Source organism: Ranitomeya imitator, chromosome 5 (genome assembly GCF_032444005.1).
Source record: "Ranitomeya imitator isolate aRanImi1 chromosome 5, aRanImi1.pri, whole genome shotgun sequence".
Classification (NCBI taxonomy): Eukaryota; Metazoa; Chordata; class Amphibia; order Anura; family Dendrobatidae; genus Ranitomeya; species Ranitomeya imitator.
Genome location: NC_091286.1, coordinates 351,474,514 through 351,499,515, shown reverse-complemented (window position 1 = coordinate 351,499,515; position 25,002 = coordinate 351,474,514). Strand labels below are relative to the sequence as shown.

General features: G+C 47.3%; 1 protein-coding gene across 2 annotated transcripts in view; it reads right to left on the bottom strand.

The window, feature by feature from the left end:
* Nucleotides 1-25,002, bottom strand: part of PHIP (pleckstrin homology domain interacting protein) — a 298,049-nt gene that overhangs the window by 130,808 nt on the left and 142,239 nt on the right. For both annotated transcript variants that reach the window (XM_069726464.1, XM_069726465.1), the window contains exon 16: nt 4,842-4,970. In XM_069726464.1, coding sequence (XP_069582565.1) covers nt 4,842-4,970 — 129 coding nt within the window. The remainder of the gene's footprint in view (nt 1-4,841; nt 4,971-25,002) is intronic.

The following is a 25,002-nucleotide window of genomic DNA, read 5'->3' as shown; positions in this document are numbered from 1 at the left end:
CGTTATTATCATTTTATGTATCAACCTTTTGTGTGGCACCGTATCAAAAGCTTTTATAAAGTCCATATACACTACGTCCACTGGGTTACCTTGGTCCAGTCTGGAACTTACCTCTTCATAGAAGCTGATCAGATTAGTCTGACATGAACGGTCCCTAGTAAACCCGTGCTGATACTGGGTCATGAGGTTATTCCTCTTCAGATACTCCAGTATAGCTTCCCTTAGAATACCCTCCAGGATTTTACCCACAGTAGAGGTTAAGCTTACTGGCCCATAATTACCAAGTTCAGTTTTTGTCCCCTTTTTGAATATTGGCACCACATTTGCTATACGCCAGTCCTGTGGTACAGACCCTGTTATTATGGGGTCTTTAAAGATTAAAAATAATGGTCTATCAATAACTGTACTTAGTTCCTGCAGTACTCGGGGGTGTATCCCATCCGGGTCCGGATATTTGTCAGGTGACATTTAATGGGGAATTTTTATCACTAGTCATTTTGTCTGCCATGGAATTTTCTTGTGTAAATACTGATGAAAAAAGTCATTTAGCATATTGGCTTTTTCCTCATCCTCATCCTCATCCACCATTTCACCCAGACTATTTTTAAGGGGGCCAACACTATCATTTTTTAGTTTCTTACTATTTACGTAGTTAAAGAATATTTTAGGATTATTTTTACTCTCTCTGGCAATGAGTCTCTCTGTCTCAATCTTTTCTGCCTTGATTTGCTTTTTACAGACTTTATTTAATTTTCTGTATTTATTTAATGCCTCATCACTACCAACTTCCTTTAATTCTCTAAATGCTTTCTTTTTGTCACTTATTGCGCCCCTTACAGCTATATTTAGCCATATTGGTTTCCTCCTATTTCTAGTATGTTTATTCCCATTCACCGGCCACGCCGTCAAAGACAGGGCCCCTGAGTTCTTGTGGCAAATCGGGCCCTGTGAGAGAAGATCCACGCGATCTGGAAGCCGCCAGGGGACGTCGGCGACCATTTGGACGAGTTCCACGTACCATGCTCGGCGCGGCCAACCCGGCGCGATGAGAATTACCGGTCTCCCCTCTGCCCTGATCTTCTTGATGACTCTCGGAAGTAGAGGAAGAGGCGGAAATATGTATGGCAGCTGGAACCGATGCCACGATAGGACCAGAGCATCTGCTCCGATGGCGCTAGGATCGCAGGATCAAACGATGAACTGGGGAACCTGGTTGTTGAGCCTCGAGGCCATGAGATCCACATCCGGCGTCCCCCAGCGAAGACAAATCTGCTGGAAGACTTCCGGATGGAGGGACCACTCGCCCAAGGCAAGACCTTGGCGACTGATGAAGTCCGCTTCCCAATTCTCCACACAGCCACAGCTGTGGCGTTGTCGGATTGGATTTTGATGGGATAGCCTGTGAGAAGATGGTGAAAGTTGCGTAAGGCAAGTGTGATTGCTCGAATCTCCAAGATATTGAATGGAAGACGCGACTCTGTTGTGGACCAACGACCTTGTGCCGTGTGGTGATTGAAAACTGCGCCCCAGCCCAAAAGGCTGGCATCGGTGGTCACCACTAACCGGAGCATGGGGAGAAAGGACTTCCCTTGGTTCAGGGAGGACTGTTGCATCCACCACCTGAGGGTCTGCCTGACCTGTGGGGACAGGCAAAAACTACAGTCGAGGGAAAACGGACTCCTGTCCCAGGCTAACAGCAGCGCCTGTTGTAAGGGACGCAGATGGAACTGCGCAAACGGAACATCTTCCATCGCCGCAACCATTTTCCCGAGGATGCGCATAGCAAAGCGAATGGAGTGAGGGACTGGGCGGGAGAGCGTGCGCGCTCCCTGTTGTAAGGACAAGGCCTTCTCTGGAGAGAGAATGGCTAACCCGCGGGAAGAGTCCAAAATCATGACCAGGAAGCAGATTTGCTGAGCCGGCACTGGAGATGATTTCTCGAAGTTGATTTTCCAACCCAGGCGAAAGAGAGAATCCACGGTGATACTTACAGATTCCTCACAGGCAAAATGGGACGGACCCTTGATTAAAAGGTCGTCTAGATACGGAAGGACTACCATTCCCCAAACGTGAAGAATGGCCATGACGGCCGCCATGACCTTCGTGAAGACTCTGGGGGCAGTGGCGAGTCCGAAGGGCAAGGCCACAAACTGGAAGTGTTCCTCTTGGACTGCGAAGCGCAGGAACTGCTGATGAGAGGGAAAAATCTGAATATGTAGATAAGCATCCTTGATGTCTATGGATGCAACAAACTCTCCTTTTTCCAGGGACGCGACAACGGAACGGAGCGAGACCATCCTAAAGTGTCAGACCCGTACGAACTTGTTTAGCAGTTTGAGGTCCAGTATGGGCCATAGGGTCCCGTCCTTCTTTGGGACCACGATTAGGTTGGAGTAACCTTTGGTCTCGAGGGACCGGAATGATGACACCGTCCCTTTGAAGTGTCTGTATGGCCTGAAGATGTGACGCCCTTGCTTGGGGTGTGGGGGGGGGACTGGAAGAAGCACGGAGGGGGGATAGAAGAAAACTCTATTTTCTACCCAGAAGACACGAGCTCTCTGACCTGCTCGTCGTGAACGACCGAGAGCCAATTTTGACGGAACGAAAGAAGGCATCCGCCTACTCTGTCGGTGTCTGCCAGACACGTCGACGAGTCATTGTGTAAAAGGTTTAAGAGATGAGGATGCCTTAGGGCCAGAAGGTCTCGGTCTGGGTTTCCAGAAACGGTTTGGTCTGTATGAGGCCTGGGGATTTCTTTTTTCCCGCCTTCCCGAACCAGAGGAGGACCAACTGAAGTTGGTACGAAAGGACCGGAATCGAAACTGCTGTTGATTCCGAAAAGGCCGGGCAGGTTTTTGCTGGGGAAAAAATTTACTCTTCCCTCCAGTAGCGTCAGAAATGATTTGGTCTAGTTTCTCCCCGAATAAACTCCCAGCTTGATAAGGTAAAGAAGTCAGCGACTTTTTAGAAGCAGAATCTGCTCGCCAATCACGGAGCCATAAGGCCCTCCTGATGGAGATTGCGTTTGCAGCCGCTTGCGCTGCGCAATTAGCCGCATCTATGGAAGCGTTAACTACGAAATCTCTGGCCTGAGCTACAGTATAGACCAAAAGTTTGGACACACCTTCTCATTTCAAGATTTTTCTGTATTTTCATGACTATGAAAATTGTTAATTTACACTGAAGGCATCAAAACTATGAATTAACACATATGGAATTATATACTTAAAAAAGTGTGAAACAACTGAAAATATGTCTAATATTCTAGGTTCTTCAAAGTAGCCACCTTTTGCTTTGATGACTGCTTTGCACATTCTTGGCATTCTATTGATGAGCTTCAAGAGGTAGTCACCGGAAATGGTCTTCCAACAATCTTGAAGGAGTTCCCAGAGATGCTTAGCACTTGTTGGCCCTTTTGCCTTCACTCTGCAGTCCAGCTCACCCCAAACCATCTCGATTGGGTTCAGGTCTGGTGACTGTGGAGAAAAGCTCATCTGGCGAAGCACCCCATCACTCTCCTTCTTGGTCAAATAGCCCTTACACAGCCTGGAAGTGTGTTTGGGGTCATTGTCCTGTTGAATAATAAATGATGGTCCAACTAAACGCAAACCGGATGGAATAGCATGACGCTGCAAGATGCTGTGGTAGCCATGCGGATTCAGTATGCCTTCAATTTTGAGTAAATCCCCAACAGTGTCATCAGCAAAGCACCCACACACCATCACACCTCCTCCTCCAAGCTTCATGGTGGGAACCAGGCATGCAGAGCCCATCCGTTCACCTATTCTGCGTTGCATAAAGACACGGTGGTTGGAACCAAAGATCTCAAATTTGGACTCATCAGACCAAAGCACAGATTTCCACTGGTCTAATGTCCATTCCTTGTGTTCTTTAGCCCAAACAAGTCTCTTCTGCTTGTTGCCTGTCCTTAGCAGTGGTTTCCTAGCAGCTATTTTACCATGAAGGCAAGCTGCACAAAGTCTCCTCTTAACAGTTGTTGTAGAGATGTGTCTGCTGCTAGAACTCTGTGTGGCATTGACCTGGTCTTTAATCTGAGCTGCTGTTAACCTGCGATTTCTGAGGCTGGTGACTTGGATAAACTTATCCTCAGAAGCAGAAGGGACACTTGTTCTTCCTTTCCTGGGGTGGTCCTCATGTGAGCAAGTTTCTTTGTAGCGCTTGATGGTTTTTGCCACTGCACTTGGGGACGCTTTCAAAGTTTTCCAAATTTTTCGGACTGACTGACCTTCATTTCTTAAAGCAAGGATGGCCACTCATTTTTGTTTACTTAGAATTTGTATTATGGCAAGAAAAAAGCAGCTAACAGTCTATTCAGTAGGACTATCAGCTGTGTATCTACCAGACTTCTGTACAACACAACTGATGGTCCCAACCCCATTTATAAGGCAAGAAATCCCACTTATTAAACCTGACAGGGCACACCTGTGAAGTGAAAACAATTCCCGGTGACTACCTCTTGAAGCTCATCAAGAGAATGCCAAAAGTGTGCAAAGCAGTCATCAAAGCAAAAGGTGGCTACTTTGAAGAACCTAGAATATAAGACATAACAAAAAGTGTGAAACAACTGAAATTATGTATATAATTCCACATATGTTAATTCATAGTTTTGATGCCTTCAGTGTGAATGTACAATTTTCATAGTACGAAAATACAGAAAAATCTTTAAATGAGGTGTGTCCAAACTTTTGGTCTGTACTGTATATGCTCACATGGAAAACACTATCCCTCGGGTATGAACTACTATATCAAACAGCCAATATTTTACCAAACTGCCAGAAAGTCATTGGTCACATATATATATTTTTCTGTTTTTACTATACCTTGTCATACTTGCTGCTTGAACCAAAGCCAAAAATTAAAAGATGACCATGAGAGTCAGTGCAGGCAAAATGCTGTCCATCAGGAGAGCACTTACAGTCAAATACTGCTCCATGCCCCTGTCCTTCGATCTGCAAGACAGAAACATATCGCACAATCTCAAACACCCAGAAAATGTAAATACTACAATAAGAAATTGCTATTAATTCATAGTGCAGTACATCTAAAGAGAGTAGACAACTTGGGGTAGAAGAAGTATTACATTAAATGATGAGTGATCAACTCTAAAAACAACTTGTTTTCACTTGGCAACCCATCTACCACCTATCCACAGAGACAGACCGTAGAGTATCCATTTTTCGGAGTCTGCGTCACGGCTTAATTTTTTGTGCTCCGAGCTGATATTTTTATTGACACCATTTTGTGATACATACAATGTTTTGATCTCCCTTTATTGCATTTTATTGCAGGGTTGCAGCGACCAAAAAAATAATAAGGAATTCTGGCGTTTTTATTTTTTCCTGTTATGCAATTCACCAAATCGGATTAACTCTTTTTGTATCTTGATAGATCAGGGGTTTCTGAATGCGGCGATATCAAATAGGTTTATTAAAAAAAAAAATACTGTTTTATTTTGAATGAGGCAAAAGAGGGGTGATTTGAACTTTTAGATTTTGCTTTTTACTTTCTTCAATAGTCTCCATGGGAGACTAGAAGCTATTATCTGATCACTTGAGCTAACAAAAATGCTCACCTGCTGAATGCCGACCACCGGCAGCGCTCATAGCAGTTCTGCAATGAAAACCACAGGCGTCTCATGCAGACGCCGGGTTGTCATGCCAACCCATCGGCGCCCTGCAATAATGTGACAGGCGCTGATGGACGGAGGCAAGCGCAGCTGTGCCCTGTGATTGGTGCAATCGACGATTACATTGACCGCGCCAATCAGCAGCTCCAGGCCATTGATCCTAGGTAGGTCAACGGCAGGGCACAGCGTGGTAACACCGCGGCTGTGCCCTGCGATTGGCACGATTGATGTGATTGTTGATCGCGCCAGTCTGAGTACTTTTCCCCGATGCCTGGTGCTGCCAGGCACCAGCCTAGGATTGAGTACATCGGTAATCGATCCTAGGCTGGTACATCGCTGTTTCAGGCAATCTGATTGCCTGAAACAATGAGAGAAGCTGCGATTGGCTGCTCAGAACTGAACAGCCAATCACAGCGATCGTGAGTGCGGGTGGGCGGAGACACCCCTCAGGATGCAAATGCATGTAGAAAAGCCGCAAAGACACCATCATGTGTTTCTCAACGCAAGCAATAAATAGCCAGGTCTTTCACCGGCAAGGAACAACCACGGGAAGGGCTGCATCCAAAAAGGATCACTGCGTTGGATCACTGCGTTGAGAAACACGTGATGGTGTCTCCGTGGTGTTGGATGTTTTGATCTCCCCGAGGTCATTCCTCCTTATGTTTATACCCCTCAGGATGCAGACACCATCTTCCTATCAGGGCCGCCATCAGGGCATTACAGCCGTGACTGGCGTATGGGGCCCGGTGAGCAGAGGGGGCCCGCATCGGGCCCCCTCTTACCTGCTCACCGGGCCCCTATCGGCAGCCGCAGGCTGAACTGGGCCCTTAGCGGCGGCCGGCGCTACAGCTGTACGCTATTGACGTTCGGGCCCGCGCCCGCACGTCAATAGTTAACAGCCGCCAGCCGCAGCGTGCAGGTCGCCGGCGTCTGACGTCATTGTCAGTCGCCGGCGAGTGCACGGTGCAGCTGCGTGGAGAGAGGAGCGCGGCAGGTAAGTAGAACTTTTTTTTTTTTTTTTTTTTTGAGAGCGGCGATGCGGGGGGGGGGGGCCAGGGCAGTAAAGCTGGACACAGGGTGGGGGCCCGGGGGCAGTAAAGCTGGACACAGGGTGGGGGCCCGGGGGCAGTAAAGCTGGACACAGGGTGGGGGCCGGGGGCAGTAAAGCTGGACACGATGGGGCAGAGTGCTGGACAGAGATGGGGCAGGGTGCTGGACAGAGATGGGGCAGGGTGCTGGACAGAGATGGGGCAGGGTGCTGGACAGAGATGGGGCAGGGTGCTGGACAGAGATGGGGCAGAGTGCTGGACAGAGATGGGGCAGAGTGCTGGACAGAGATGGGGCAGAGTGCTGGACAGAGATGGGGCAGAGTGCTGGACAGAGATGGGGCAGAGTGCTGGACAGAGATGGGGCAGAGTGCTGGACAGAGATGGGGCAGAGTGCTGGACAGAGATGGGGCAGAGTGCTGGACAGAGATGGGGCAGAGTGCTGGACAGAGATGGGGCAGAGTGCTGGACAGAGATGGGGCAGAGTGCTGGACAGAGATGGGGCAGAGTGCTGGACAGAGATGGGGCAGAGTGCTGGACAGAGATGGGGCAGAGTGCTGGACAGAGATGGGGCAGAGTGCTGGACAGAGATGGGGCAGAGTGCTGGACAGAGATGGGGCAGAGTGCTGGACAGAGATGGGGCAGAGTGCTGGACAGAGATGGGGCAGAGTGCTGGACAGAGATGGGGCAGAGTGCTGGACAGAGATGGGGCAGAGTGCTGGACAGAGATGGGGCAGAGTGCTGGACAGGGATGGGGCAGAGTGCTGGACAGGGATGGGGCAGAGTGCTGGACAGAGATGGGGCAGGATTGGAAACAGATGGGGCAGAGTGCTGGACACAGATGGGGCAGGATTGCACACAGACTGGGCAGAGTGCTGGACACAGATGGGGCAGGATTGGACACAGATGGGGCAGAGTGCTGGACACAGATGGGGCAGGACTGGAAACAGATGGGGCAGAATGGAGACAGATGGGGCAAGATTGGAGACAGATGGGGCAGGATGGATACGATGGAGACAGATGGGGCAGGATGGGGAGATCATATGGGGCAGAATGGATACTCATGAGGGCAGGATGGGAGAACATATGGCTGGAACCTGGAATGAGACACACGGGGGCTAGGATGGCGAATATTACCATAGGGGCTAATTAAAGGATATTATTATTGCAGTGATGTATTTATTTTATTTTTTGAGTATACTGTTTTAAATGGGGGGGAGGTCCTGTTACTATGTAGAGTGATACTATGTTGCCTTCTTCATGTGGTGTAATGTAGAAGTTGGGAAAATTAAGTAATGTGTTCTACAAGCGGAACTCGAAAGAACTGTTTTATTTCCTGCAGAGACGAGTCCTGGCTGGATGAAGTGATGGCGGTCTGTGCTGGATGAAAGATGAAGGACTTCACCTAGAGACGTCACTGGTGAGTCAGTGTTACCTATACACTGACACTATACACTGTATACTATATACAGAGGTCCTGTGTACAATGTCACCAGTGATCACTGTATTACCTATACATTATATACAGAGCTCCTGTGTATAATGTCACCGGTGATCACTGTATTACCTGTACACAGACACTGCTTACTAATTACAGATCTCCTGTGTATAATGGCACTGATGGTGATAGTATTGTGGGTTTTTTTTTTTTTATTACTGATCAGTATTGTAGTATTCAGTCATTTGTGGTTATATGCGGTCTGGTCATGGTGTAGCGGTATTTGTTCCTTGTATTTTATATTATTCGATCACTGTGGTCATAGTGCTGTGGTATTTGTTCCTTGTATGTGATATTATAGGTCATTTTAAAAATTGAAAAATAAATAAAAATATACCTAAATTGTATTGCATATTTTAACAAATATTTAGTAGGTTACAGTAGAGTAGGGCCCGGCCAAAAGTGTCTACCGTGTTATGGTGGCGGCTTAAAAAATCTTTTGGCCAAAACAAAAGCTGCCGGCTATATGTGTGATCTGGTGATGGGAACTGTTATGGCTGGCAATCAGGCAACACAGCGTGCAGTAATCAGCGCACATACAGAGATCTGGCAAAAACCAAAAACAATAGGACGAGCTCTGAGACGTGGAATCTCTGTAGACTGCAGTACCTGATCTATCCTCACACAACTATAAGCAGCAGTGGATTGCGCCTAACAACTACCTATGCAACTCGGCACTGCCTGAGGAGCTGACTAGCCTGAAGATAGAAATACAAGCCTGACTTACCTCAGAGAAATACCCCAAAGGAATAGGCAGCCCCCCACATATAATGACTGTTAGCAAGATGAAAAGACAAACGTAGGAATGAAATAGATTCAGCAAAGTGAGGCCCGATATTCTAGACAGAGCGAGGATAGCAAAGAGAACTATGCAGTCTACAAAAAACCCTAAAACGAAAACCACGCAAAGGGGCAAAAAAGACCCACCGTGCCGAACTAACAGCACGGCGGTGCACCCCTCTGCTTCTCAGAGCTTCCAGCAAAAGACAATAGCAAGCTGGACAGAAAAAAACAGAAAACAAACTAGAAGCACTTATCTAGCAGAGCAGCAGGCCCAAGGAAAGATGCAGTAGCTCAGATCCAACACTGGAACATTGACAAGGAGCAAGGAAGACAGACTCAGGTGGAGCTAAATAGCAAGGCAGCCAACGAGCTCACCAAAACACCTGAGGGAGGAAGCCCAGAGACTGCAATACCACTTGTGACCACAGAAGTGAACTCAGCCACAGAATTCACAACAGTACCCCCCCCTTGAGGAGGGGTCACCGAACCCTCACCAGAACCCCCAGGCCGACCAGGATGAGCCACATGAAAGGCACGAACAAGATCTGGGGCATGGACATCAGAGGCAAAAACCCAGGAATTATCTTCCTGAGCATAACCCTTCCATTTGACCAGATACTGGAGTTTCCGTCTAGAGACACGAGAATCCAAAATCTTCTCCACAATATACTCCAATTCCCCCTCCACCAAAACAGGGGCAGGAGGCTCCACAGATGGAACCATAGGTGCCACGTATCTCCTCAACAACGACCTATGGAATACATTATGTATGGAAAAGGAGTCTGGGAGGGTCAGACGAAAAGACACCGGATTGAGAATCTCAGAAATCCTATACGGACCAATAAAACGAGGTTTAAATTTAGGAGAGGAAACCTTCATAGGAATATGACGAGAAGATAACCAAACCAAATCCCCAACACGAAGTCGGGGTCCCACACGGCGTCTGCGATTAGCGAAAAGCTGAGCCTTCTCCTGGGACAAGGTCAAATTGTCCACTACCTGAGTCCAGATCTGCTGCAACCTGTCCACCACAGAATCCACACCAGGACAGTCCGAAGACTCAACCTGTCCTGAAGAGAAACGAGGATGGAACCCAGAATTGCAGAAAAATGGAGAGACCAAGGTAGCCGAGCTGGCCCGATTATTAAGGGCGAACTCAGCCAACGGCAAAAATGACACCCAATCATCCTGGTCAGCGGAAACAAAACATCTCAGATATGTTTCCAAGGTCTGATTGGTTCGTTCGGTCTGGCCATTAGTCTGAGGATGGAAGGCCGAGGAGAAAGATAGGTCAATGCCCATCCTACCACAAAAGGCGCGCCAGAACCTCGAGACAAACTGGGAACCTCTGTCAGAAACAATATTCTCAGGAATGCCATGTAAACGAACCACATGCTGGAAGAACAAAGGCACCAAATCAGAGGAGGAAGGCAATTTAACCAAGGGCACCAGATGGACCATTTTAGAAAAGCGATCACAGACCACCCAAATGACCGACATTTTTTGAGAAACGGGAAGGTCAGAAATGAAATCCATCGAAATATGTGTCCAAGGCCTCTTCGGGACCGGCAAGGGCAAAAGCAACCCACTGGCACGTGAACAGCAGGGCTTAGCCCTAGCACAAATTCCACAGGACTGCACAAAAGCACGCACATCCCGTGACAGAGATGGCCACCAGAAGGATCTAGCAACCAACTCCCTGGTACCAAAGATTCCTGGATGACCGGCCAGCACCGAACAATGAAGTTCAGAGATAACTTTACTAGTCCACCTATCAGGGACGAACAGTTTCTCGGCCGGACAACGATCAGGTTTATTAGCCTGAAATTTCTGCAACACTCTCCGCAAATCAGGGGAGATGGCAGACACAATGACTCCTTCCTTGAGGATACTCGCCGGCTCAGATAACCCCGGAGAGTCGGGCACAAAACTCCTAGACAGAGCATCCGCCTTCACATTTTTAGAGCCCGGAAGGTATGAAATCACAAAATCAAAACGAGCAAAAAATAACGACCAACGGGCCTGTCTAGGATTCAAGCGCTTGGCAGACTCGAGATAAGTCAAGTTCTTATGATCAGTCAATACCACCACGCGATGCTTAGCACCCTCAAGCCAATGACGCCACTCCTCGAATGCCCACTTCATGGCCAGCAACTCTCGGTTGCCCACATCATAATTACGCTCAGCAGCAGAAAATTTCCTGGAAAAGAAAGCACATGGTTTGAACACTGAGCAACCAGAACCTCTCTGTGACAAAACCGCCCCTGCACCAATCTCAGAAGCATCAACCTCGACCTGGAACGGAAGAGAAACATCAGGTTGACACAACACAGGGGCACAGCAAAAACGACGCTTCAACTCCTGAAAAGCTTCCACGGCAGCAGAAGACCAATTAACCAAATCAGCACCCTTCTTGGTCAAATCGGTCAATGGTCTGGCAATGCTAGAAAAATTACAGATGAAGCGACGATAAAAATTAGCAAAGCCCAGGAATTTCTGCAGACTTTTTAGAGATGTCGGCTGAGTCCAATCCTGGATGGCCTGAACCTTAACCGGATCCATCTCGATAGTAGAAGGGGAAAAGATGAACCCCAAAAATGAAACTTTCTGCACACCGAAGAGACACTTTGATCCCTTCACGAACAAGGAATTAGCACGCAGTACCTGGAAAACCATTCTGACTTGCTTCACATGAGACTCCCAATCATCTGAGAAGATCAAAATGTCATCCAAGTAAACAATCAAGAATTTATCCAGATACTCACGGAAAATGTCATGCATAAAAGACTGAAAAACAGATGGAGCATTGGCAAGTCCGAACGGCATCACCAGATACTCGAAATGACCCTCGGGCGTATTAAATGCCGTTTTCCATTCATCTCCCTGCCTGATTCTCACCAGATTATACGCACCACGAAGATCAATCTTAGTAAACCAACTAGCCCCCTTAATCCGAGCAAACAAGTCAGAAATCAATGGCAAGGGATACTGAAACTTAACAGTGATCTTATTAAGAAGGCGGTAATCAATACACGGTCTTAGCGAACCATCCTTCTTGGCTACAAAAAAGAACCCTGCTCCCAATGGTGACGACGATGGGCGAATATGTCCCTTCTCCAGGGACTCCTTCACATAACTGCGCATAGCGGTGTGTTCAGGTACGGACAAATTAAATAAACGACCCTTAGGGAATTTACTACCAGGAATCAAATCGATAGCACAATCACAATTCCTATGCGGAGGTAGGGCATCAGACTTGGACTCTTCAAATACATCCTGAAAGTCCGACAAGAACTCTGGGATGTCAGAAGGAATGGATGACGAAATAGACAAAAATGGAACATCACCATGTACTCCCTGACAACCCCAGCTGGTTACCGACATAGAGTTCCAATCCAATACTGGATTATGGGTTTGTAGCCATGGCAACCCCAACACGACCACATCATGCAAATTATGCAGTACCAGAAAGCGAATAACTTCCTGATGTGCAGGAGCCATGCACATGGTCAGCTGGGCCCAGTACTGAGGCTTATTCTTGGCCAAAGGTGTAGCATCAATTCCTCTCAACGGAATAGGACACCGCAAAGGCTCCAAGAAAAATCCACAACGTTTAGCATAATCCAAATCCATCAGATTCAGGGCAGCGCCTGAATCCACAAACGCCATGACAGAATACGATGACAAAGAGCACATTAAGGTAATGGACAAAAGGAATTTGGACTGTACAGTACCAATAACGGCAGAGCTATCGAACCGCCTAGTGCGTTTAGGACAATTAGAAATAGCATGAGTAGAATCACCACAATAGAAACACAGTCTGTTCAGACGTCTGTGTTCTTGCCGTTCTACTTTAGTCATAGTCCTGTCGCACTGCATAGGCTCAGGTTTACTCTCAGGCAGTACCGCCAGATGGTGCACAGATTTACGCTCGCGCAAGCGACGACCGATCTGAATGGCCAAGGACATAGACTCATTCAAACCAGCAGGCATAGGAAATCCCACCGTTACATCCTTAAGAGCTTCAGAGAGACCCTTTCTGAACAAAGCCGCTAGTGCAGATTCATTCCACAGAGTGAGTACTGACCATTTCCTAAATTTCTGACAATATACTTCTACATCATCCTGACCCTGGCATAAAGCCAGCAGATTTTTCTCAGCCTGATCCACTGAATTAGGCTCATCGTAAAGCAATCCGAGCGCCAGGAAAAATGCATCAACATTACTCAATGCAGAATCTCCTGGTGCAAGAGAAAACGCCCAGTCCTGTGGGTCGCCGCGCAAAAAAGAAATAATAATCAAAACCTGTTGAATAGGATTACCAGAAGAATGAGGTTCCAAGGCCAAAAATAGCTTACAATTATTTCTGAAGCTCAGGAACTTAGTTCTGTCACCAAAAAACAAATCAGGAATCGGAATTCTTGGTTCTAGCATCGATTTCTGATCAATAGTATCTTGAATCTTTTGTACATTTACAACGAGATTATCCATTGAGGAGCACAGAGCCTGAATATCCATGTCCACAGCTGTGTCCTGAAGCACTCTAATGTCTAGGGGAAAAAAAAGACTGAAGACAGAGCTAAGAAAAAAAAATGATGTCAGGATTTCTTTTTTCCCTCTATTGGGAATCATTGGATTGGCTCCTTGTACTGTTATGGCTGGCAATCAGGCAACACAGCGTGCAGTAATCAGCGCACATACAGAGATCTGGCAAAAACCAAAAACAATAGGACGAGCTCTGAGACGTGGAATCTCTGTAGACTGCAGTACCTGATCTATCCTCACACAACTATAAGCAGCAGTGGATTGCGCCTAACAACTACCTATGCAACTCGGCACTGCCTGAGGAGCTGACTAGCCTGAAGATAGAAATACAAGCCTGACTTACCTCAGAGAAATACCCCAAAGGAATAGGCAGCCCCCCACATATAATGACTGTTAGCAAGATGAAAAGACAAACGTAGGAATGAAATAGATTCAGCAAAGTGAGGCCCGATATTCTAGACAGAGCGAGGATAGCAAAGAGAACTATGCAGTCTACAAAAAACCCTAAAACGAAAACCACGCAAAGGGGCAAAAAAGACCCACCGTGCCGAACTAACAGCACGGCGGTGCACCCCTCTGCTTCTCAGAGCTTCCAGCAAAAGACAATAGCAAGCTGGACAGAAAAAAACAGAAAACAAACTAGAAGCACTTATCTAGCAGAGCAGCAGGCCCAAGGAAAGATGCAGTAGCTCAGATCCAACACTGGAACATTGACAAGGAGCAAGGAAGACAGACTCAGGTGGAGCTAAATAGCAAGGCAGCCAACGAGCTCACCAAAACACCTGAGGGAGGAAGCCCAGAGACTGCAATACCACTTGTGACCACAGAAGTGAACTCAGCCACAGAATTCACAACAGGGAACTGTCAATGTGTGATAGGTGAGAAGTGGAGATTTTCCAAGAGAGAGCGGTGGGACTGTGGACAGTTCGTGGGGTGGAGCCTGGAGGCGGGGCTGGGGTGGAGCCTGGGCGGAGTCTCAAGGGGGCCCCGAAAATTTTGCCAGTATGGGGCCCCAAAATTTCTAGTGGCAGCCCTGCTTCCTATACAGGTAAGATGGCACCGGAATTTTAATGTGATCACTGCAACTTCGGTCGCAGTGTCGCATTAAAGGACATGACGCACCATGTCCATGGTCAGACAGGTCCGGGTCACATGGACGGAATAGTACGTCAGATGGCAGAAAGGGGTTAAAAGTTGTCTGGCAGAATTAACATCTTATCAGTGGCTTAGTATAGTAACCCCTTTCCGACGCCAATGTCGGACACCCTACTTTTGATGTGGGCTCCAGCAGTGAGCCCGCATCTTCTGGCACATGTCAGCTGTTTTGAACAACTGAAATGCGCCACCAACAGTTGCGGGAGTTATAGTGATCCTCCCGCGGATGTTAACCCATTAAATGCCACTGTCAGACTGACAGCGGCATTTGACACGCGCTTCCGGCAAGTGTGCCAGAAAGCTCGCCCTTCGGCGCTCATGTCACATGACCGTGCGCCGCCGATGGTTTGGCTCTATCTATCTCTATTATATGTTCAAATCACCCCCCTTTTGCCCCTTAGAAAAAAACAAACAAGCAAAAAAGAAACACCCACACACATTTGGTATTGCCGTGACAAAATCACCCAATCAATACAAAAGAATTAACCCGATCGCTAAGTGACATAACAGGGGGGGGGGTCAAAATGCCAGAATTATGTTTTTTTGGTCGCTTCAACGTGGCATTAAAATGTAATAAAGGGCGATAAAAAGACCTTATCTGAACCACAATGGCATCACTGAAAACGTCAGCTCAGCGCGCATAAAAGACGGATATTTTGGCACTTACCATAAAATGTCTTTCTTGGAACCTTAATTGGGGGACACAGACAACCATAGGTGTATGCTGCTGCTGCTAGGAGGCTGACACTATGCAAAAAAGGAAAAAAGGATAGCTCCTCCCCGGCAGTATATACCCACCGACAAGCACCAAGTACCTCATTTGGTGAAAAAAAGCAGTAGAAGAAGCGACCAGAACTCAGAACATACAAGTACCAACTTTCTCCAAGAAAGATTTTACGGTAAGTACCAAAAAATCCCTCTTTATCGCTTCATTGGGGGACAGACAACCATGGAACGTCCAAAAGCAGTACCAAAAGAAGGGTGGGGATAAAACTAAGAGAAAGGATTCAGGTCGGCCGGTGTGCAACCGCCACCTGCAGCACCTTCCTACCAAAACCTGCATCAGACGAGGCCTGGGTATGAACCCTATAGAACCTCTTAAAAGTGTGCAAGGACGACCAGGTTGTGGCCTTGCAGACCTGCAAGGCAGAAGCTTGGTGACGAACAGCCCAAGAAGCTCCGACAGCCCTGGTGGAGTGGGCCCGCACAACCGGAGGGGGCAGTTTCTCATGAACGCGGTAGGCTTCCAATATCGCTGAACGACTCCAACGAAAGATCGTGAACTTGGACGCCTGAAAACCTTTCCGGTGACCTTCAGAGACAAACTGGGAATCGGACTGGCGAAAGGGGGCAGTTCTAGAAAGATAGATCCGAATGGCTCTGACCACGTCCAGTTTGTGAAGGGACTTCTCCAGAGGATGAACTGGGGAAGGGCAAAATGAGGGAAGAATGATGTCCTCATTGATGTGGAAAGCGGATACCACCTTGGGAAGGAAAGAAGGGACAGGTCTGAGAAATACCAAGTCCTGATGAGGAGTCAGGAACGGAGAACGGCAGGGTAAAGCTGCCAACTTGAAGACCCTCCTAATTGATGTGTTAGCAATTAGAAAAGCCACCTTCCAAGAAAAAAGGGAAAAAAATGTCCTGAAGAGGTTCGAAGGGCGCAGCTGTAGAGCACACAGACCCAGGTTGAGATCCCAAGGTTCCAACGAGGAATGGAATGGAGGAGCAAGCTGCGCAACTCCTTGGAGAAAGGTCTTTACCTGAGGGATGGAGGATAGATCCTTCTGAAAATGAATGGACAAAGCAGAGACCTGACCCTTTAGGGTACTGAGGGACAGTCCCGAGTCGAGACCTGCCTGAAGGAAACCAAGAAAGTCCAGAAAGGAAAAAGACATCGGAAAAACATGGTTTGTCTCACACCATCGGAAGAACGCCTTCCGGTATCTGTTATAAATGCGGGAAGAAGCTGGTTTTCTAGCTCTGATCATGGTCTGAATGACCTGGTGAGAAAAACCGGACTCCCATAGGACCGCGGCCTCAACGGCCATGCCGTTAAACTCAGAGACTGAGAACTCTGGTGGAAGAGCAGACTTTGTGAGAAGTCTGGGCAGTCAGGGAGCCTCCAAGGGGTATCCAAGAGCATGTTCACGAGTTCCGCATACCAAGGGTGCCTTGGCCAGTCTGGCGCTGTCAGGATAACCGGAATCCCCTCTGACTTTATCTTTTTTATGACCCTTGGGATTCAAGGGAAGAGGAGGGAACAGGTAAGGGAGCTGAAACTGGGAACACGGAATTACCAGGGCGTCGTGGCCGATGGCCAGAGGAGCTACCTTGTGGTTCATCCAAGATGCCATGAGGTCGACGTCAGGAGTGCCCCAACGTTGACATATCTGATTGAAGACTGAGGGATGGAGAGACCACTCGCCCGCTGCCAGGACTTGGCGGCTCAAGAAATCGGCTGCCCAATTTTCGACCCCCGGAATGTGAACGGCTGATATGGCCGGAACATGACGTTCCGCCCAACGCAGAATCTTTGTCATTTCCGCCATCACCTGATTGCTGCGAGTTACGCCCTGGTGGTTTGAGTATGCCACGGCCTGAATGCAGATGGGCCCGCCTGTCAGGAGAGACTGCCAGTGCAGTAGGGCAAGAAAGATTGCCCGATCTCCAGGAGGTTGATGGGAAGAAGAGCCTCCTGGGCGTTCCAGCGACCTTGCGCTGTGTGTTGTCGGAAGACTGCTCCCCATCCGAGGAGACTGGCGTTGGTGGTGATGACCTGCCACCGAAGGGGGAGGAAGGACCTTCCTTTGAGGACCGAGGAGGACAGAATCCACCAGGTTAGGGACTGCCTTACTTGGGGAGGCAGACGAACTGGACGGTCTAGGGAGGTTGTGGACTTGTTCCAGGTGGACAGAAAAAACACCTGGAGAGGGCGAGTGTGGAACTGGGCAAAAGGCATGGCTTCCATGGAGGTAACCATCTTTCCCAGGAATCCCATACAGAATCGTAGGTGACGGGGGACTGGATGTTTTAGAGAACAGACTGCTTTGCAGAGAACGGAAAACTTGTCCTTCGGGAGAAAGACCTGAGCCAAGTTCATGTCGAATTCCATGCCCAGGAATGTCAGACGCTGGGAAGGAATCAGAGAGGATTTGTCTCGGTTGATGATCCAGTCGAGACGGGTCATTGTCCAGAGAGATTTGAAGGCTTCAAGCACAGTCTCGATGGGATGATCCCTTGATCAGCAGATCGTTCAGGTAAGGGATAAGGAGAATCCCCCTGGACGAAGAATGGCCATGATAGCCGCCATGACCTTGGTGAAAACCCTGGGGGTTGACGCCAGGCCGAAGGGAAGGGCCGTGAATTGGTAGTGATGGTCCTGGATTGCAAACTGAAGGAATCTCTGGTGGCACACATAAACAGGAACGTGAAGGTACGCATTCTGAATGTCTACAGAGCAGAGAAATTCCCCCGGCTCCATGGCGGCATCACTGACCGTAGGGATTCCATCCTGAAGTGGCTGAGTCGAATGTGACGATTCAGCATTTTTAGGTCCAGAATTGGACGGAGAGAACCATCTTTTTTCGGAACTAGGAAGAGATTCGAATAGAACCCCGAAAACCATTCATTTGACGGAACGGGAACGACTACACCAGCGGTGACCAGGGAAGATACTGCTCGGAGAAAACCGGGAAATTGGGACGGCTGCTTTGGTGGACGAGAAAGAAAGAAGCGACTTTCTGGGAGGGAAGAAATACCGTAGTTACTTACCGATAACGGTATTTCTCTGATCATATGACGGCACCACGGAGAGAGAGGGTTCCGCCCTCAGGGACAGGAAACCTACAGGTGAAAAAGGCGGTACGTCTCTCCCACATCAGTTGGTTTACAGAGCCTTAACAGAACTTCAGCTGTAACTTTAAATGGTTATCCAAACAAAAAATATTTTAATTTTATGCTTATTAGAGGCACCGCGTGACTAAATATTAATGACTAAACCTCGTGTGCACACCCACACGTGAAGGGAGGGAATATACGGGTGCCGTCATGGGAATCAGAGAAATACTGTTATCGGTATGTAACTACGATATTCTCTTACCCCCCATGACGGCACCACGGAGAGAATTTCATAGAATGTATATTAGGGGGGACCATTGCCTCCAGGACCCTTATGCCAAAGGTGAGGTCTGAAGAAGAAGTCAGGTCTAGTTGGTAGTGTTTAAAAAATGCAGAGGGAGAAGATCAAGTGGCTGCTCTACATATCTGGTCAATTGATGCTCCCACTCTCTCTGGCCAGGAGGTCGCCACCGATCTGGTCGAATGAGCTAGAGACCCTTCTGGAATGCCTTCATTACACGAAAGATATGACAGGATGATGGCATCCCTTACCCATCTCGCCAGCATGGCCTTCAATGCTTTGTTTGGACCCTGAAAACACACAGAGACCTATCCCTCCTACACTCCTTCGTGGCTGCTAGATATTGGGTTAAGCATCTTTTAACATCTGGTAACATCTAGTAGAGATAGCCGAGACAAGACTATCAACCAACGCCTGCATACTGGAAGTCTGGTCAGAATCAGAGTCAGACCCAGACTGTGAATCTATATACGACCCAAGGTCCTCCTCCGAAGAGGGGAATTGGGAGGAAGAAAGCAGCTTGGGTGCTGAGAGCTGAAAGAGGAGCCTCTTTCTAGAACGGCTAGCTGGTCTGTCTCTTTGAAGGTCGATATCAGGTGGGTGCGAATCGCTATGAGAGACGATCGGAGCACTGGTGGCTGCAGACAGGTGTGGAAGTCGTTCAAGCACACGGACCAGAGACTGGGATACCTTAGTCAGGTCAGAGACTGACTGGGACATGGCAACGGCCCACTCTGGGGGAGGGGGCGTGCACTCATCCCGGGAGTCTGAGATGCTCAAGAGGGACAGATATGGTAGGAGGACTGCAGGACTGGCAGAGAGGAGACGACTGGCCTGCTGACCACTTTTTCTTGCAGCGTGCGCAAACGTAATGAATTATAGTGGGCTTAGAAAGAAAGGCCATATATAGGGCCTGGTGCGCTACAATAGCAGCCTTTGGGGGACTCTGCCGGAGTATAAGTCAGATACTGCGGGGAGCTGCTGGTAGAAGATAAGGGCAAAAGCCTACCCGTACAGCAAACTGCAGCCAGGAGTTATCTGTGTCCCCCGAGCAGAGTCCATCCAGAGAGGAAGCAATGCACAAGGAGCTGCTCAGCTTCCAAGATGGAGAAAAGTCAGGAGTCCTCGTGATGAAGGGGAGGGCGTGCCTAACTGTATAGCCAATGATTGCGAAGACAAAGTGCCCCCGGATAGTGCCGGCGGCAGGAGGGGCATGCACCATATGACAGTGCGACCTGTGATTGGCCAGAGAAAGGGCGCCGAGAAAGCGTGGGCAAACAGGGGGCGTGGCCCGAGGAGAAAGTGAAAGTAAAAGTGCCGGGGGAATCGGCAAAGTGAATGCACCCTGAGAAAGAGAAGAGTGCGGGGTACCCGGTAGGAGACAGCGCTATGAGCGCGGTGTAATGGCAAAGGGTCCGCGGGAAGCAGGAACTGAGGGGAGAGCTGTGTGTAAGGACATGCGATTCAAAACCCCCCCGGGTGGGCTTCGTTGCTCCCCCTTGTTTGGGAGAGAGGAGCTGATGCGGCGATTGTAACTTGTAAGGGGGTCTGCTTTACCTTGCTTGATGTTTCGGCTCCACATATGTGATGAGGATCGTCCAGGCGCCCATGGGTAGGGAGGGTCGCTGGACACGAAGATCCTTCTTCCAGAAGACGGCATCAAATCCCTTAGCGAAGGGAGGAGGTCACCGCTGGTGACCACCGTCTTCCTCTCAGCCCTCTCCGAGGAGAGGGGTGAGGAAGAAATTTGGCAAGGACCAGCCACCGAATAAACCCTGGAGCACCCGTGAAGGTGACAGGTGAATTTGTCCTGCCAACGGGCCTGAGAGTTGCGATGTTGGTGACACCACACTGCTCGCTCAGCCACCTATAATGGGAAGGCGGGGTGAAAATAACACTCTGTTTCCCTAATGCTGTATCTGAAAAAACAAAGGAGTTACTAAAACACAACAATACCTGTTAGGAAAAAATGATTAGCTTCGGATTTGGGGAGATCCAGGTCCGCCTCCTACAAACACTAAGAACAACCTGAGGTACTTGGTGCCTGTCGGTGGGTATATACGGCCGGGGAGGAGCTATCCTTTTTTGCATAGTGTCAGCCTCCTAGCAGCAGCAGCATACACCCATGGTTGTCTGTCCCCCCCAATGAAGCGATAAAGAAATAAGCCCTCACTCAATCCGAGATCACGAAAAATAAAGATGCTACAGGTATCGGAAAATGACGTAACTTTTTTTTTTTTTCCCTTTAGAACAACCTTTGCAATTTTTTTCACCACGTAGATAAAAAAAGAACCTAGACATGTTTGGGGAGTATTGTGTATGAACTTGTAATGACTTGGAGGATCATAATGGCAGGTTAGTTTTAGCATTTAGTAAACATAGTAAAAAAAAAAAGCAAAACAAAAAACTGTGGAATTACACTTTTTTTAAAAATTTCACCGCAATTTAAATTTTTTTCCCTTTTCCCAGTACACGATATGTTAAAACCAATGGTGTCTTTGAAAAGTACAACTCATCCAGCAAAAAAACAAGCCCTCACACATTGCCACATTGACCATTGAAGTTATGGATCTGGGAAGAAGGGGAGCAAAAAAACAAAAACGAAAATACCTCCGGTCATGAAGGGGTTAAAAAAATAACCTCTGGCTATATTCGCATACGTCATTTATCTATAAATAGCACACGCTACAAAGTATTCTGCGGTTACCCCCGAAAGGAAGGCACCTGTGATTGGCTGCCATGGTCAGGTGACTTCAGGAACGCATTATCAGTTACTATGACCAGTCCTGTTGCCACTTGAATGGAGACTTCTCCCTTCGGGTGTAAACACAGACTACTGTGCGGCCTTGTGCTGGAAACAAGTGTTAGTATGAGAGTACAGCCTCATTTTTTATTTTGTAATATAATGAAGAACGGATATTTTAATTTTGCACAGACATTCCATTTCAGTGTCACAGTAACACATTTATAGAACATGTACAGAAAGTTTATGAATGGTGGCTATTTCTAAACATCAATGCTCCGATTCATCAAAGCAATTTAGCCAGAATTCTCTTTGTGACTTTTAGCATTTTCACACGTTTCTCCCAACTCCGCCAAAATGGGCGAACCTATGGAGGGACAAGGGCGTGACACCACAGCTTGTCTAATTCCTGACAAGTTGTGCCATTATTTAGGCCAGAAATCTTGCTCCAGTCATGGATTGAAGTAAAATTTGAGGCTCACGCCACTCATCAGTGGTGTTTGATTCATTAAGAGGCATGTGCCTCTTATTTGATCAGGAGCATCAAACTCATACATGCCCCCTCATCAAGACCAATGAGAAAAATGATGGTTTTGATAAATGAGGGTCCAAGTGTATTATGTACTGTGGGTAAAATAAGTGTTTGATACACTGACGATTTTGCATGTTTTCCACCTACAAAGAGTGGAGAGGTCCGTAATTGTTATTGTAGGTACACTTCAATTGTGAGGGGGAAAAAAAAAAAAATCACATTCTATAATTCTGCCATAAGTAATTTGCATTTTATTGCATGAAATAAGTATTTGATACAATAGAAAACAGAACTTAAAGGTAAGGTACCGCGTTTGTAGATCATTAATAAATCACTGTAATGTAGCATAACATGCTGCTATAACCAAGTTTTAAATGCATGTGAAACAGATTTCATGTGTTATACAAGTTTAAAGAATGCACTGGGGGCGGACATCTTGGTTTTGCAGCAGTAGCAGGGCACTATCATAGTAACATAGTAACATAGTAACATAGTTAGTAAGGCCGAAAAAAGACATTTGTCCATCCAGTTCAGCCTATATTCCATCATAATAAATACCCAGATCTACGTCCTTCTACAGAACCTAATAATTGTATGATACAATATTGTTCTGCTCCAGGAAGACATCCAGGCCTCTCTTGAACCCCTCGACTGAGTTCGCCATCACCACCTCCTCAGGCAAGCAATTCCAGATTCTCACTGCCCTAACAGTAAAGAATCCTCTTCTATGTTGGTGGAAAAACCTTCTCTCCTCCAGACGCAAAGAATGCCCCCTTGTGCCCATCACCTTCCTTGGTATAAACAGATCCTCAGCGAGATATTTGTATTGTCCCCTTATATACTTATACATGGTTATTAGATCGCCCCTCATTCGTCTTTTTTCTAGACTAAATAATCCTAATTTTGCTAATCTATCTGGGTATTGTAGTTCTCCCATCCCCTTTATTAATTTTGTTGCCCTCCTTTGTACTCTCTCTAGTTCCATTATATCCTTCCTGAGCACCGGTGCCCAAAACTGGACACAGTACTCCATGTGCGGTCTAACTAGGGATTTGTACAGAGGCAGTATAATGCTCTCATCATGTGTATCCAGACCTCTTTTAATGCACCCCATGATCCTGTTTGCCTTGGCAGCTGCTGCCTGGCACTGGCTGCTCCAGGTAAGTTTATCATTAACTAGGATCCCCAAGTCCTTCTCCCTGTCAGATTTACCCAGTGGTTTCCCGTTCAGTGTATAATGGTGATATTGATTCCCTCTTCCCATGTGTATAACCTTACATTTATCATTGTTAAACCTCATCTGCCACCTTTCAGCCCAAGTTTCCAACTTATCCAGATCCATCTGTAGCAGAATACTATCTTCTCTTGTATTAACTGCTTTACATAGTTTTGTATCATCTGCAAATATCGATATTTTACTGTGTAAACCTTCTACCAGATCATTAATGAATATGTTGAAGAGAACAGGTCCCAATACTGACCCCTGCGGTACCCCACTGGTCACAGCGACCCAGTTAGAGACTATACCATTTATAACCACCCTCTGCTTTCTATCACTAAGCCAGTTACTAACCCATTTACACACATTTTCCCCCAGACCAAGCATTCTCATTTTGTGTACCAACCTCTTGTGCGGCACGGTATCAAACGCTTTGGAAAAAGTGTCAGAGTGACAGAGTCAGTGTCAGATTTCGGCACCCCATGGACATAGGAGATAATAGACCGCCGCTGACCCCATCTCTAACACTGTAGCAGCATTAGCAGTGAACTGGGCACGCCTCTGTGGGCTGCACAACTCACTGCTGTAGATGTGACTAGCTGCCATTTTATTATAGCCCTGTGCCATCTGCCGAGCTCCACTTACTCTATCACAGGACAGAAGAAGCGCTCACTGCTCCTCTGTACTCCAGGCAGGCACATCCTGGGCAGACATCCTGGGCTCCTCATGCTGCCCTGTGTGCTTCTCCTGCTGTGTCTCCCCCTCCCCCTCACACATAGTCCCTGTGATCTCTGGTAAGCTGCACTCACAGCCTGCAGAGAGGGAGGTCACACCTGGAGAGAGAGCAGGGCAGCTGACAGGACAGGGATTAAGGTGGGGGAAGGGGGATGGCAAGAATGTTATTCTCAAAAAATGCTGCTGAGTCCACTGTGTTCTGCTCCTCTGTAAACAAGCTGTGCTTCTGATGCAGTAACTGCTGGTGATAGCAGGTCACAGGGCAGTCACACACACAAAATGGTTACTGCCCCCAATTTTGCTGCTAACAGTTAGGCTGTGTGCACACGATGCAGATTTAGTGCAGATCTGCAGCGTTTTTTCCTGCGCAGAAACGCTGCAGAACTGCACTGTGATTTACAGTACAATGTAAATCAATGTGAAAAAAAAAAAAAGCTGTGCACATGGTGCAGAAAAATCCGCGCAGAAACGCTGCATATTTCAAAGAAGTGCATGTCACTTCTTTTGTGCAGTTCTGCAAAGTTTCTCCACTCCTCCATTATAGAAATCCGCAGTGGTAAAATCTGCACAAAAACTGCACAAAATCCGCATCAATTCCGCACACAAAACGCGCTAAAAACGCATAAAAAAGCTCATAAATAACGAAGCTGCGGATTCTGCCAGGAGATGCAGATTTTGTGCAGGAAATTCTGCACCTCTTTTCTTACGTGTGCACATAGCCTAAAAGCTGGTAAATCTTACTATAGCTGCTTGAGGTCTAAAACGGAAAATGCTCCCACTAGTGGTAAATATGTATATTTGTAAAAAAAAAAAAAAATATATATATATATATATGTATGTATGTATATATATATATAATATTTTTCAAATAAAAATGTTTGCAAACAGTGCAAAAATTGCATTAATACATTTTAACTACTATTTTAAGCTTAATTTCACAAAAAAACAAAATACAAGA